General features: G+C 54.5%; 2 protein-coding genes across 3 annotated transcripts in view; both read left to right on the plus strand.

The window, feature by feature from the left end:
• The window catches only part of Rab31 (RAB31, member RAS oncogene family), a 91,545-nt gene extending 88,342 nt beyond the window's left edge, over positions 1-3,203 (plus strand). For both annotated transcript variants that reach the window (XM_076836652.1, XM_076836653.1), the window contains exon 7: positions 286-3,203. In XM_076836652.1, the coding sequence (XP_076692767.1) occupies positions 286-383 (98 nt within the window). In that variant the 3' untranslated portion in view covers positions 384-3,203. The remainder of the gene's footprint in view (positions 1-285) is intronic.
• Positions 3,204-9,669: 6,466 nt separating this feature from the next.
• Txndc2 (thioredoxin domain containing 2) lies at positions 9,670-11,142 on the plus strand. Its single transcript, XM_076836916.1, has 2 exons — positions 9,670-9,754; positions 10,046-11,142. Exons 1-2 carry the CDS (start codon positions 9,670-9,672, stop codon positions 11,140-11,142), a joined length of 1,182 nt encoding a protein of 393 aa, XP_076693031.1.
• The last annotated feature ends 4,084 nt before the right edge of the window (positions 11,143-15,226 follow it).

The raw sequence follows: 15,226 nt of genomic DNA on the forward strand, positions 1-15,226 counted from the left end.
TATTTTGAGAAGCAGATGAGCTTTCCCTGTTCCTGTGGGAGTCAGGATGTAAAAGTGAGGTGGGTGGTGGGAGGGCTGGGGAGGAAGGGGTGGCAGGTGGACGGGCAGGGTGGGGTGCTGGGAACCATCTCCCCAGAGCAGATGCTGCCTATCCCAGGACGTCTGCATGGTCAGGAGCTGCTGGCTTCAGGACTTTCTGACCGTGGACTTGACTTGGGGGCAGAGCAGGGACAGGTGTGGGGGAGACTGGGAAGGTGAGCTCAACCTTGGCCTCCTTTGTTCCAGGCCGCCAGATCCCACCCTTGGAACCCCACAAGAACGGGAACATAGATTGCATCAAGGTGGCGAATCTGTCCTCGCAAGGGGGCCGGCGGTGCTGCTGACCAGGGGCCACCGCGCACAGTGCTGGAGGAAGCAGGAGCCGTGTGCTGCGCCCTCCAGGGACCCCACTCTTGGGGGCTGGCATGGCACTCGGAGAACTGAGCTGGCAGCTTCCCACCCTGGAACACCTGCAGAGACCGAGGCAGGAAATGTCCCTGAATGGGGACTTTATGGAACTCTGGGGAAACCCACCACACCACCACAACGTGGCCTTTGGAGCGTGAGATGCACACGGGAGGTTTTATACTTATTAGGCAATAGGTATAGTTGCCTTTTTAACATTAGAAGAAGTTTGGATTTGTAGCCAAGTCTTAAAGTACTGTTATCTGGTTTCCTGAGTCACCTCGCTGGAGTCTGGGACGTTTTCAGTGCCCTGGCCTGTGTGCCCTGACCAGCCTTCACTGAAGGGCAGAGTCACTGTAGAGGTCAGGTTTCGCTGGCTGTCGAAGCCAGCCTTATTTATCAGTGTTCTGAAGGAAGCCAGAGTAGCGTGACTGGACCGCCGTGGACGCTGGCCTGAACTGCGGTAAGAGAGAGAGGTCTTAGCAATTGTCATGGACATCTCTCCATCTGATGGATGAGCATTTTCCTAACTTTTGAAAACAAAATCAGACCAAAAGTCATACATGATTTTGGGATTGGGGGCCCCAGGTTGAAAGTCAGCGAAGTCCTCACCATGTAAAGAGTGGCAGAGGGAATGTGCGGATGTCACTCAGGGGACCACCTGGCCCCCATCTCTCTCTGCAGACATTGAATGCACAGAGTAATGTTTTCCTAAGAGAATGTCTTACGGTGTCATGTCCAGGGAGTACTAACTGGAGGGTGTTGGAATCTAAATTGTAGGACAAACGTCTAATAATAGCAACTAATCCCGAGTGACCGCAAAGCCAGCCCAAGGAAGGATTGCCACCTTAAAGTTCTAGACCCCCAAAGCTCTAAGACCAGAGAGGGCATTTTAAACGCTGCCAGGCTAGGGGAGGAAGGTAGCCGGTGCATCAGTCCAGCCCAGATTGTCCATCAGCTGGGAGGAGGCTCCTGAAAGCCTCTCTTCCCATTGATTAGAGACGCCGACTCCAAGGGAAGTAAAGGGAGGAAAGCATGGAAAAGAAGAGGAGCTTTTTCACTGAAGATTCAGATCCTGTTCCCACTCCAGCTTTCAAAGAATCTTGGGATTAAGAAGCAGTTGGTCTCCTGAACGGGCTTCTGTTGAGGGGTGGGGCCAGGAAAACCATGTGTGTGTGGGCACAGGCCAGCTGGTATCTTCTGTGCGGTGGGCATTCAACGGCCAGCAAACCTTCCGTGATGAAGCTCCGGGAGAGAGAGCTACGTGCTTCACCCCAGGGATGTGCTGCCAAGTGGACTGCCCACCTTGGGGGAGTTGATTGACAGTCTCAGGATGTGACAGCAGGAAGCACTCATTTTGATTGTAGCATGACCTTGGCTGTCCCACATAGTGCCTCAGAAACTGCTAGCGAGTGGCATTTAATGTCTTGGCAGGGCCCTTGCAAGGGCTCCTGGGGTTTTCCATGTCACCAGCATAACTGGCTGGCTCGATTTATTTGCAAGCCAGAATGTTATTTTGCCTCTTGCCAACAGTTAAAATAAAGAACCCACGTTGAACCTTGAAGTGACGCTCTGCAGGAGACGGGCAGCCTGTGTTGGACTCTCCTCTTTGAGGAAACCTGTGCTTCTCTCTAGCCAGAGACTCGGGCTCGGGAGCTGACACGGCACAGGCCCAGGGCAGTGCCACAGCTCCGGAAGAGGTTCTTGGTGTTGCATCTTGCAGAAGGTGTCCAGTCTTGACCACAGGTCGAGAGCTGGCCATTAATGAGCCCCTGGCCCTATTTCGGGAGCACACAGGGTGTGAAGCCCTCTCTTACCTTGCTCTGTGCCTTGGCTATTGTGGCCAGTCTGAGGACAAAGTGCACTTGGCAGCAGGCAGAGTAGGCGGCACCTGGGCACTGGGCACCCTGACGCTGTGCCTCCTCTGCAGATGGCTGCCCAGGCCTGTTCCCCGGGAGGCTTTTGCCCTTTTTGCTGCCCAGGCCTATCTATCAGTGAGCTCTGACCTCCACGGTACAGAAAGGCCTGGGAATCGCCACTGTCCCACATGACAAGCAGTGTCATAGGAGGCCTTGTCCCTGCCAACATTTTCCAAAATTGGCTCCTTCCCTGTCCTCCTCCACAGGTGGTCGTGTGTATATGTGTAAATAGGACTTGGTGCTGGTTGTGCCAACACATAATTCAGTTCACCCTGGATGGGTTTGGCTCTCGGCCGTGCCTTCTGTCAGACTGGCATGGACTCTCACAGGGGTTGTTCCCAGGGACATCTAGTGGCAGCAGAGTAGTGAAAACATCTTGGGTGGGGACAGAATCGACTTCCACGTGGTGGTTAAAATGGCCCCATGGGTGCTGAGCAGACCTGGCCTTGCAGACTGAAAGGCTGCAGACCTAGGTGTAACCAACAGAGAGGGCTGTGCCAGGTTCCTGGGAGGCTAGTGACTGGCGGTGGCTGAAGCTGAGCTCATGGCAAGTTGAGTGATGGGCTCTGAGCCGCGTTCAGACCTCACAGGGTGTAGACTGCTCTGTGGGCCTCACTGCGAAGCTGGTCATGCAGGGCAGTGCCCTGTCCTGCCCTCGTGGCCTGACCTGATCTTTCTGTAAAGGGCTTCCTCTGTCTGGGCTGGACCCAGTTCTTGATCTGCTGCAGGCCACGCGCCTCGTATGCTCCTCCGCGCGTAGCTCCCTCAGCAGTGCCCGACCATGTCTATTATTTTTGGATTTAACACACTGATTCATACTAATAAATATTCTAAGTTTTACCAAGTGTGTCCTTTTCTTATTAAAATGTTCAGTAGAATCATTTTTTGGGAAATCAATTTTTTTGGCAGTCAACTCTGAATGAACAGTGGCGAATCCCCAGAGGAACGCGTGCACCCGCTCACACGAGAACCATTTTTGCTAGAGCAAAACGCAGTCTCCCGCTGCAGAAATGGATGGTAAACTATGGCACAGTCAATGGTGGCAGCTATGGGCCAATTAAAATGAGCGCACTGTCTGAATTGCAGGACGGCAAGCTGTCACCCTGCACAGCCCCAGGGAGCCACTCCTGTGCAGTAACAGAGCCCTATTAGGAATCTTTATCTGTCTCGTGATATAAAAGCCAACAGGACACACCGAGAAGGCCCAGAGTCAAGGTGTGTGCCTCACTAGCCCCTGTATTACTCTGTCATAATATTCCCCAGCAAGGAAGGGTGTGGAGATGGAAGCCATGAAGCATCCGCCCAGTGTGCCACGCTGCGGGTATTTTATAAGTACAGTCACCAACTTGTGGGGGGATTGCAGATGGGCATGTCCCCTGGGCCTGGGCTCCCCTGCCCCCCGCAGCACACAGCTCACTGGTGCAGTGTGCCCTCGGGGCCTCTTGATGCCAGGCAGAGCTTCAGGTGAGGTTAGACGCCCTGGGAACAGGCTGAGCCTCTTGTTCCTAGTGTTCCAGACACTGCTGAGCCACAGCTGGGACTCCACTTTCAGTGTGGCACCAACAAGAACAAGAAATGCTGCCGGGTGCAGTGGCACACATCTATCATTCCAGCAGCTCAGGAGGCTGAGGCAGGAGGATTGTGAGTTCAAAGGCAGCCTCAGCATTAGCGAGGCCCTTAGCAACTCAGTGAGACCCTGTGTCTAAATATAAAAAAGGCTGGGATGTGACCCAGTGGTCGAGTGTCCCTGGGTTCAATTTATCCCTGGTACCAAAAAAAAAAAAAAAAAAAAAAAAAAGCAGGAAGAAAGAAAGAAACCCCTATGACCAACAGGAGACCCAGGGCCCTGGTCTCTGGGGAGGCGGCCCTCCTTTGTGTCTGCTGGGGCTTCCCCATCTACACCAGGAACGAGAGGACCCACATGTCCACTGGACAGCGGCCTCCTTGGTCAGTGGCACCCTGCACGGATTCGCCCTCCTACCTCCTCCCCGCATAGGTGCTACGCCCCTTCCCACACAGGTGTATGTAATAGGACCTGGTGTCGGGAGAGTTGTGCCCTGAGGCTGGGGCCTTCCCAGGCAGCTTGGGGGGCTCACAGGATGATGGGCAGAGGGGCCTGGAGGACAACGACGAGCTCAGGGTGCGACTGGTGGCACTCCTTCAGCATCCTCAGGCCCCTCTGAACTGTCTGCACCTATTCCCTGTGCAGCCCAGTGCTGTCCAGAGAGCAGGCCCTGCGGACAGGGCAGGAGGGAGGTTCCGACCTGTCACCAGCCTATCCCCTGCAAGCATGGCTTCCCTTAGGTTTCTAGACTCCCCAGTGACAGCGGCTGAGCCGCCTGCTCATGGCCTTACCTTCTTCCCTCGCTCCTGCGAGAAAACCGAAGGATGACACCTGTGGTGGCAGGTGCCAGAAATGGGCTGTGCCCCGTGGGGCGGTGAGGACAGGAGCGGGCACCATCTCTCCAGAGTGTTTGTCACTCCAAGCCTGACACAGCTGGAAGGGTCATGTCCCCCAGCCCGAATTCTCAGCTTTTCTCAGAACTGGTTCTAAATGCCCACGTGTGTCCACACATCTGCACTGCGTGTTGTGCAACACGTGCAGCCAGAACTTAAATTGGCATAAAGCAATGACCACCCGCTGCCCTTCAGCTTCCGGGCAGGGGCCTGGGGCCTGGCTGGGCTGCAGCCGGCCTGCCCAGAGCCTTGGCCTGGCTGGGATTCAGGGGCCCCATTCCCTGCCCCCGCCATAGGCAGGAGGCCTCTGTGGCCACCAGTTGGACCCTCCGTGGATTGCTTGAGTGGCCCCACGATGGGAGGGGCCCCATGTTGAAGGCAGAGCTGAGCCAGTCACCTCCCTTCCCCTAGTGGCCCATAGTGGCTTCTAGCACTTAGGCCTAATGTGCCGTCTGGCTCTAACCTGCACCTTCTCCCTGGGGTGGGGGAAGGGTGTGTGGAAGTTTCCAGAGGTGCCATGGTGTGCCTGCTCCAGGGCATGGACCTGCCCAGGGGCGCCCTGCTTGGCTGCAGCCCTGCAGAGGGGACTCCTCCGCTCGGGGCTGTGGCTGTGGCCCCTGCGCCCATGTTTGGGTGAGCTGGTCCCAACCTATTTCTCCAGCCTGACCTGCTAAGCTTTTTCTTATCTCCAGGGCCCCTTCCTAGAGCCTGGGGTGGGGGAGGCAGAGCAGCTCCAGGCCGGCCTCCTCGAGGCTGAAATTCTCTGCTCGTGCACACTTCACCTCCAGACGGGGCACCTCAGACGGAGCGGTGCTGTCCACACTCAGCAGGAGCAAGTGGCCTCACCAGGCAAACTGCAATGTGCAGCGCTGTGGTCCAATGGGAGCATCCACTCCAGAACCACGTCCTCCCCAGTGGGAGGTAGGAAGAAGGCGGAATCACAAGCCACCATGGCATTTAGAGGTGTCCAGAGGTGGGCCTTTGAGGAGTGACTAGGATTAGGTCACTAGGGAAGACTCTCATTATTGAGTTCTGGTGACGTTCTATGAGAGAGGGAGAGAGACCCTCTGTTTCTCCCCACCTGGGCTCTGCCAGCAAGGAGGTCATCACCAGACGTGGGTCCTGGACCACAGGCCAGAACGTGAGCTGAAACAAACCTCTTTGCCTTATAAATCACCCGCTCTGTGGTACTGTGTTGTTAGCAGCAAAGTAGAACTTTCATCATTCTAGCCTGACATGCGTCACACCTGGCAAAGTGGGGGAAGTGTCAGGGAGAGGGTCAGGAAACTCAGGGGTTCTTGGGGGTAAGCACCCTATTGCAGCTACCTCTGTAAAGTCATCCTCTCACCCGTACGCCCATCCACCTGTCCACCCACCCAACCATCCAGCCATCCATCCATCTTTCACCTTCCCTCCATCCATCCACCCACCATCCACCCATCTTCCCATCCCCCCCCCCATCCATCCCCCCACCTGCCCTTACTCCTCATGTGATGCTGAGCAAGTAACTTGGTCTCTCTGGGTCTGTTTCCTCCTATAAATAGACATAGTGCCACATTCCAGGGTTGACATCGGGATGAAGTGGAGTGACAGAGAACTTGGTGGCTGTGACAAGGATGCAGACCTTGGCCCTGGCCCTGAGGTGGCGTCTCTGCTCCTGGCTTTTCACTCGCCACTTTCTTCTTTTTCTTCTCTTCCTTTTTCTCTCTCTCCGGAGGCAATGCAGGGTAGAGATTCAGGAATCCAGAGTCAGACCAGCTGATTCTGGCTCCCAACTTTGACGGGCTGGCTGAGGGCCTTTGGTGGGTAACCTCCCCGAGCCTCAGTTTCCTCAATGCAATCTGTGGATAATAATTCACATGCACCCATATCCACACTCCTGGAATCAAAAGGTTTTGCAAAAAGAAAGTTTGGTGTTTTTTTTTTTCCATGTTTGGCAGAATCGCTTGGCAGCAGAACCAAACCTGAACTTGGGCAAAGCTATTTACAACTGTATTTCTCCAACCAGGGGTGACCATTGGGTGATGAAGCTGAGAAATGTTGCATTGTTTGATTAGAGAGTCCTCCTGCAGCTGGGCTGGAATGTTCTGTGATAGACACACCATGTCTGTAAAATCTAAGCAAGAATTCTGAAGTTGAAGATGCCTTTCCCCAAGGCATCGAGTACTGTGGGGTGCCCCAGGCCCTGGAGCTGGAGCAAGGAAGTGCAGAGGAAGAGCTGCCCCGTGGGAGCCGCAGGCAGCCCCAGCAAGGATGGTGTGGAGGACGCTCTTGGTGCCCCTGAGTGGGACCTCAGGGTTCTCCCCTGCAGAAGGCACCTGGTGCTAGCAGCCAGTAAGAGCCCAGGAGCAGCAGCTGCTGTGAGCAGAGCCACTGGCTACACCAGGCACCACCTGGAGTTTATGTCATCTCTCATTTTGTTCAAGAAACACATCTGAGAAGGGTGCACAGTTGCTCTCGTCTGTCAGGACCCTGGAGAGCTGACGTGGGGCTCTCAGTTTCATGCAGCAAGAAAGTAGGGCAAGCTGCATCACCCCAGGTCCACCCCTCCAGACCTACTGGCCCTCAGGGGAAGGTCTCCCCTGGGGCGTGAGGTCTACCTCTCCAGACTGACTTGCCCTCAGGGAGGGGAGGGAGAGGCACCCTTGGCAGGGTCTCCACCAGGGAACGTTGGTGGCCGCTCGCAGGAGCACTGAGTTCTCTCACTGACAGAGACCTGGTGGTGGGCCTCCACCACCATCTGATCTTGCCTGCTGCTGCAACTGCTCAGCGGACCAGCAGGCTGCCTGCGGTGTCCTTGCTGTATCCCTGGCCCCAAGGCTGAGACCTTGCTCAGCCCTCTCTGGATTCTCAGCTGGCCTGGACCCCCATGCACCAGGGTCCAGTGATCTCGATCCTGTAGGGCCTCAAGCACTGAGTTTGCTTCTGAGAACCCAGTGCCCAGACTGGTGTCCCCAGGTGGGCCTAGTGTCTGTGCCCCTCCCCTTGGGCTCTCCCTGGCCCTACACACACCTTGCTATAGCTGGATCTGAACTGTCCCTGCAGACGTGTGGAGTATGGTCCCACTGGGCACTGGGTGGTGGTGGGAACTTGAAGAGGGTATGCCCTGGGGTCAGGAGGGCATAGCTTCCTCCTCTTTCCCACCTCCTGACCACGCGCTGAGGGCTCTGCTCCACCCGGGTGCTCCTCCCCTGCTGTGCTGCCCGCCAGAGGATCACAGCCTCCAATGCTGAGCCACAGTAAGCCCTGCTCCTCATAAGTTAACCACTCAGGTATTGGAGAATCCCAGCTCATATCTAGGCATGTCCCCAAGTGCTAAAACTCCCTCCTGAAACGCCTTGAACTGTCCCCTCCTGTCAGCAACACACATGCCCAGCCTCGCTGTTCTGATTCTTTTTTCCTAACATTTAATGAAGAGGAAGACGTTGATGGGAGAAGGTTTGGCGTTTATTCCCATCCTCTGCTTAAGAATCGTGCATGAGCTGAGAGGCCTCTTGCTGCAGAGGCACTTTACATTGGGGAAAGATGTGCTCTTGTCCTTTAAAGCATCACATCTTGTCCTTGAGATCCTCGCCCAGTGCTTTCCAGGAGCGAGGTGGGGGTGTGCTTGGTGGCATCTGGGGAAACAAGGACGGATGTTGTCAGGAATGTGGCTTTGCTGCGTCGTGTCTCTCTCCCCCCTCCGTTCCGCACGTTGGTGTAGAAGCTCAGAGGAGAATGCGGCCCCCAGATGTCTCGCTGCCCCTGTGGCCAACCTGACTACCTCTTGGTTTCTAAAACAGGTGAATACTTGTGCAAAGTGCATGTCGGGGAGCAGAATCCCCTTAACAACCGTCGCCTTGGCCTGGGTGCACCCTGCAAAGTGCAGGGAACAGGTGCAACCTGCTGCGAGAACAGAGGAAAGCGTGGACTGCATTCAGCACCGTGGGGCAGGTGTGGCCGAGGGAGACAGCGCCAGACACAGGACACTCTCCCTCTGAGGGGAGGGATGTGCCTGGCAGGAGAGTGCAGGTGGAGCTGGAGGGTGGGGAAAGGCTCTGGCAGGAGCTGAACCTGTCCTGGGCACTCTGGAAGAGCCTCCGTTGCAACGAGGGGACACACTGGCCACAGCCACAGGTGGTGCTGCGCTTTGTGTGTGGCTTGTCCAAAGGCTCCTGCGTCAGAAGCTTGGCTCCCAGAGTGGTGGTCTCGTCCCGAAGCAGAGTCTCGTGGGAGCTGGTCACGCCACGGGTGCTGCTGCAGAAGAATACAGCAGTGCTGCTGGGAGCTGAGCTGATATGGCACTACACCCTTGAACTCCCAGAACTGTGAGCCAAATCAATGTCTTTACTTTATAAAATACCCCACCTCAGGTGTTTTATTATAGTAATTGAAAACAGACTAATACAATGAGTAAATCATAAAGAGAAAACTAAATCTGGGCAATCCTAAACAGAGATCTCAGGAAAGTGGGTTCACACCACCAGACTGGACAGGACATGAATAGCCCTGAGCAGCAGTTCAGAGTGTGAGCTTGGAACTTGCCCTCCACCCTAGGTCTGTGACCTTGGGCAAGCCACACACTGCAAAGCTGCTTCCCCTTTGTAAAGTGCTGATCATAATGGCACTTACCTCAGTGGCCTGTTACAATGTCTCAGGCACAGTGTGGCCAGGCCCTGCACCCAGCCAGCAGGGGACTGCGGGTGTCACTGTGGGGACCCTGAGTGGGAAATCCAGCTGTAACATGCGGGCTGGGCAGACATGGCCCTGGCACTCCAGTGCCCGTGTGGATAGCAGGGCAGAGGGGCAGGGCACCCCTCACCATGAGGCCTCTGCGAAGGGTCAGGAAGGGCGGAGGCAGGGGCCGGAAATGGAAAGTGTTCCATCCAGAGCCACAGAAGAGTCTCAAATGAGATCGGACGATCAAGAAGAAACCGCTGAGGATGACGCTAATGGTAAGAGGGATGGAAGAGGGCCACCTTGGGGACATGTCCTTGGGGAGAAGGTGGCATTGTCAACCAAGAGGAAAGTTGTCATTAAAACAAAAAAGTAGCCAAAGGCCCAGTCCTCCCAAGCTGCTCGGATTTCTGATGAATGACGTCATTGGCATTAGCACCTCATTCACCAGACCCCACGGAGGACCTGGGAGGGGCAGCAGCCTTCCTCGGGGTAGGAGCCCAGAGAGTTTTACTTCTTCTTTCATATTTTTACTTTATCTATCTACTTTTTTTGTTGTTGTTGTTCAGAAAGCCCATTACAGGTTCTGCCCAACAAAGGGGCTCTTCGGGTCCCAGAGTTCTTGGACACAGCCAAGGCCAAAGAGAAGACTTTTGTCCCTGGGGTCAATAACACACTCCAGCTCGCCACAGAAAGGTCTCAGAGCCTGCAGCAGAGCAGTGACCTCCCCAAGTTGTCAGCAAAAAACCCCCAGTCTCCACAGTTCTCTAAGACCACAGCCAAAACTGTGCTCCCCAAACCGGGGAGCATTCCCAAGTCCTCTGCAGACCCTGCCCAGCCCAAGCCAGGCAGCACCCCCAAGCTCCTGGCGAAAGCCATGCAGCTCAAGCTCAGGAACCCCCCCAAGGCCCCAGCCAACATCACAGAGCCCCTGCAGGGCCACAGTCTGCAGGCCTCCGAGAAGGGCACCCAGCCCAAGAAGGGGGACTCCCCCAAGTCCCTAGACGAAGCCATCCATGCCAGGTCGGGGAAGGCCCCCAAGTCCTTCGGACAAGCCACCCAGTCCAGGCTGGGCATCATCTCCAAGGCCTTCGGACAAGCCTTCCAGCCCAGGGTGGGCAGTGTCCCCAAGTCCTTAGAAGAAGCCACTGAAGCCACAGTGGGAATGGCCCCCAAGTCCATAGAGGAAACCTTCCAGCCCGTGTTGGGCAGTGTCCCTGCATCTTTAGAGGAAACCGTGCAGCCCCAACAGGGTGACGTCCCCGAGCCCTCAGAGGAAGCCCTCCTGCTGCAGGACGCCGACCTCTTTGAGCTCGAGGAAAAGGCGCCGGAGCCCCTGGAGGAGGACTTGGTGAAAGTGATCTTGGACAAGGAGGACCTCCAGGAGGTGCTGACGACGGCCGGCGAGCGGCTGGTGGCCGTGGAATTCTCGGCCACCTGGTGCGGGCCTTGCCGGCATATCCGGCCGCTCTTCCATGCCCTGTCCCTGAGGCACAAGGACGTGGTGTTCCTGGAGGTGGACATCGACGTCTGCGAGGAGCTGGTGAAGGACTTGGAGGTTTTCTCCCTCCCCACCTTCCAGTTTTATAAGAAGGAGGAGAAGGTGGGCGAGTTCAGTGGAGCCCTGATAGAAAACCTCGAGGCAGCCATTGCAGAATTAAAGTGACCGTATATTTCAAAAACACCGTCAACAGTCGGCAGTTTACAGCTTGTGATTTTGTTGTTGTTGTTGTTGTTTGATTTACAAACCAAGGGTAACCAAAGTGTATGTGTGAATGGCACTGCTCTGACAGGAGTGTCACCCTTTCCACAGCTCAAGGCATTGAAGCCCGTGGTGAGCTTCTTGCTGAGGACAGAGATTCCGTGGGTGGACATCGAGAGCCCCAGTGTCCCCTCATTTTCAATCTCAGTTTTATTTTTCCATTTGCCTTTGAAAATTCTGCTCATTTTTTTTTGCAGCAACATTGGGAACTTAGGTAACTCCTTTGTAGGAGAATACGACTAAAAGATGAGTGGAAAAAGGTCTTTTCTTGTGAGCTCACATACCTTTGGGGATTCTGATAAAAGACTTTTGGAAATAAAGAGTTTGGAAGAGACTGGTGCCTTGCCTGGCCACACGTCTTATGCTGGGAGTGCTGAGGAGCTGCCTGCAGCTGAGGCTGTCCCCAGATTTCAGGCCAAGGCTCCCTTTACTAATCCATCCTTAAAGATCTGAGACAGAGCTCAAAACTTGGGTTTTCTCAGAGTCTCACGTTCCCCTGCCCTTGGTGTCACTATGACATCAATGCCCTGGTGGCAAAGTTCCTGCCTTGTCTCCCTGGTTACTGGTTCCTGATTTCTAATCCCAGGTGTCTCCAATCCCAAAGGCCCAGGTCTGGACCTCAGGTGTTGGCTTGGTCCAGAGTGGCTGGTTATTTTTTGAACAGCTTCACTGAGGCACGATTGATGTACCAGGAACTGCTCACACTGACCCCGGGCAGCTGGAGGAGTCTGGCCAAGTGCTCACACCTGCCACCTGCCCCCTCCAGAGTTGCCTCGGGTTCCTTTGCTTTTTGTTATTGTAACATGAACACCTGAGCCGATCTGCCCTCTGAACAAAGTCCTAGTGGCTGACCCCACACTGCCCACTCCAGGCAGGTAACCTTACCTTGTGTGACTGAGCTCTGTTCCTACTGAACAGTCACTCCCATTTCCCCTCACCCCACCCAGCAGCCACTGTTCTCTTTTATGCAGGTCCAAATGTTTTTAAAAATATGAATTTATGGCCAACACTTTAAAGACCAGGATTTCCTCTAAAATATAGATTTTTAGATTTTCTTGAAAAAATGCAAAGATCTGGCAATCAGAGGTTTGCTTTATTTGAACCAATCAATCCTGGGGGCTGAGGGGCAGCACACTCCTTGAAGGGGACATCTGTCACAGAGCTGTGGGCGACTTTGTTTATCCAGGTGGGTGGCAATCTCTGGGGAAGAAAAATTCTAGTGGTGCTGCCCATTGCCTGGCCGTGGGCCTCGCCTGGCCGTGGGCCTGCCCTGGCCCCCTCAGAGATACCCCAGAGTTAGGCCTCCTTTGCTCCATTAAGAGCGAACCAAATACCCTTTACACTTGGCCCTCGTTCCAAAAAAGATTTGGAATGATCTGCACAAAGGGATAATGATAAGGCCAGCGAACTAGTAAGAGGAAATTAGAAGCATTCAGTGAATACCACGTCCACTCTGAGGGCTGGTATTTTGTCCTGAGCTTCTTGACCAACAGGAGAGAAGATGGAAATTCAGCAGCACCCAGATGCCATTACCTGAATTGAACAAGCTTCAGGATGCGGAGGAGGAGCCCCGTGGTTCCTGAACTAACTCCCTGGGTGAAACGTCTCTCTGAGGACTTAAGTGTGAGACGCTGAACCACAGATGCTGTGCTCGAGCAGATGCTGATGCCGGGCCCAGAAGAGTCTTCACACGGCCACTCCGGGCAGTGATCATGGGGAGAAGCCAGCGCCAAGATGGAGAAGGTCTTCTCAGTGGGAAGAGTCCAGATTCCATCCAGTAGACGGACTCCTTCTGGGGAGGGGCTTCCTCTGACTTTACACTGTGCCTTGCTCCTGCTTTCCCTCAGAGCAGAACAGCTTCCTTGATTCTGCCAGCTTCGACACAGGGGCCCAGACATTCCTGAGTTGGCCCCACCCATTCCACCAGAGCCAGTCTGGCCACGGGTGAGCCCACACCTTTAAACTATGCAATCTGAAGGATCGGGGACCCCGAAATCTGACATTGGTGACATACACCAAGCAATGACTTTCTGGGACCCTAGATTCAAAGTCATTGTTATCAATATCTAGATTGCGAAGTAATGTTATGGACAATGACATCAAAAATCCCCCAAATTTTGTGGTTGCTATTGAGATTTAAGAGTATTGTTAACGTCAGGGGCTAGGGTTGGCGCTCGCTGGCAGAGTGCTTATCTTGGATCCTCAGCACCACATAAAAAAAATAAATAAATAAGTTTAAAAAATTAAATAGAAAAAAGAGTTGACTACCTCAGGTATTCGGTCGAAGCAATGGAAAGCCGACGAACACACTGGGAACTGGCCATCTTCTCCTCAGCATCTCCTCCTCCAGTGTGGGTTCCTCAGTTTGGAATAGCACTGCCAAGGGGGTCCACACAAGGCCCTGGGGCAGGGCTGGGCCTGTGTCCTCTGGGATCTCACCACTAGTAGGACTCACAGATGTGCCCCCTTTGTCTCCTGGTAGCAGAGCACGGTGGCCAGGGCAGACACAGTGACGAGCCGCCAGCCCCTGCAGAAACACCCTCCCCGCTGCTGCCCCAACTCCTGTGTCCCTGCAGGGTCAGGACTCACGTTATTCCTGATATGAGCAAGGATTGCTGCCCAGTGTGCGTAGAAGCCCAAACTATGGCTGCCCTGACTTCTATAAGAAGAAAACTTTATCAAAGCTTCACCATCAAGGAGATGGGGCCCTGCCCGGACCCCCTGCAAGGAGATGGGGCCATGCCAGGTCCCCCTTGCAAGGAGACACACACATGCCTGGTCCCCCCTGGCAGTCAGCTGGGAGGAGGTTCTTTAGGGCTATTGAGAATCGGTGAGTCCATGACGTCTTGAGTCTTGATTGGATACAGTGGTGTCGGTCAGGTTTTTAGTATCCTAGTCCTGTTATGATTTCATGGTCAGCATCCCTCACTCCTGATGGTCATCCCTGTTTCCCTGGTCCTAAATCCAAGGTTCCATCCATCTTGACACCTTGTGGTCACTTTTACAGGACAGTGTGTTCTGTGATTATCTTCCACAGCCGATGGAAATGAGGACATCATTTAAACATGCCCAGCGGTGGGGGAAGGAACTGAACTCCATCTGATCTGGGTGGTTTGGGAGGGGGCGTGGCTTCAGAGTCCCAGTCTTGGAAAGGACACAGGGCTGGTGAGGTGAGGGAGACCAGGCCTATGTTGCAGGCTGGCATCTGTCAGAGGACTCTGCCCGGGGCGGCTGGGAGACAGAGGTCTTGTTCCTTTGAAGATGACATTCTTGGGCACGGCTCTTGGAGAGAGGCTTCTGAGTTAGACAGGAGATACGCTCACAGCTGTGCCCTCTTGGGCGGTGGCGCCAGGGAGCCTGCTGCTGTCCTCACGAGGAGGGTCCTGACCTCAGCTCCTACCCCGGGTTCCTCAGTGTGCACCCAGGGATAAGAACACGGCTGGTTGCCCGCTCATATCCCTCTGAATTCCAGTGCTGCCTCCCCAGGGCCCCAGCTCTGAGCTTCCTGTAGCAGGCAGAGGACCTCCGTGCTGGCTGGCCACGTCCAGAGGAGGGAGGGCATTGAGAAGAGGGCAAGACAAAGAAAAGCAAGTCAAGTGCTAAAGACAGGTCCCTGCTTCACTGAAATTGAACCCAAGGCATGAAATTGAACCCATGTCATGATGATTGGTCGTCTGTGTCTATGGATGATTTTTTCACTCTGATTTTGTTTTTTCTACTTACTTATATAATTAAAAAAATAAAAAAGAAAACTAATGGAGAGCTGTGGAGACTCCAGCTGGAGAGATCCTGCTAGGGAATAGACACGACCTAGAGGAGGCCTCTCTGGGGAGGACAGGAGCCTGGGCATGTGGACGGAGGGCCAGCACCTAGCCCTGGCCACACTCCAGCCCCAGGCCACACCTCCCAGGGCCACCTCAGGCAGAGTCTCTGTGTTTGTTGCCCTCAGACTATAAATGGTCTAGGAATGGAGGCCAAGTCAAAGGTG

The sequence above is a fragment of the Callospermophilus lateralis genome, chromosome 17, assembly GCF_048772815.1.
Source record: "Callospermophilus lateralis isolate mCalLat2 chromosome 17, mCalLat2.hap1, whole genome shotgun sequence".
Taxonomy (NCBI): Eukaryota; Metazoa; Chordata; class Mammalia; order Rodentia; family Sciuridae; genus Callospermophilus; species Callospermophilus lateralis.

Bases quoted from the DNA above. Each gene is read 5' to 3' on its own strand.
- Txndc2 (XM_076836916.1), top strand. From the start codon at position 9,670: ATGGAAAGTGTTCCATCCAGAGCCACAGAAGAGTCTCAAATGAGATCG. The intron at 9,755-10,045 runs GTAAGAGGGATG...GTTGTTGTTCAG, and splicing joins CGCTGAGGATGACGCTAATG to AAAGCCCATTACAGGTTCTG.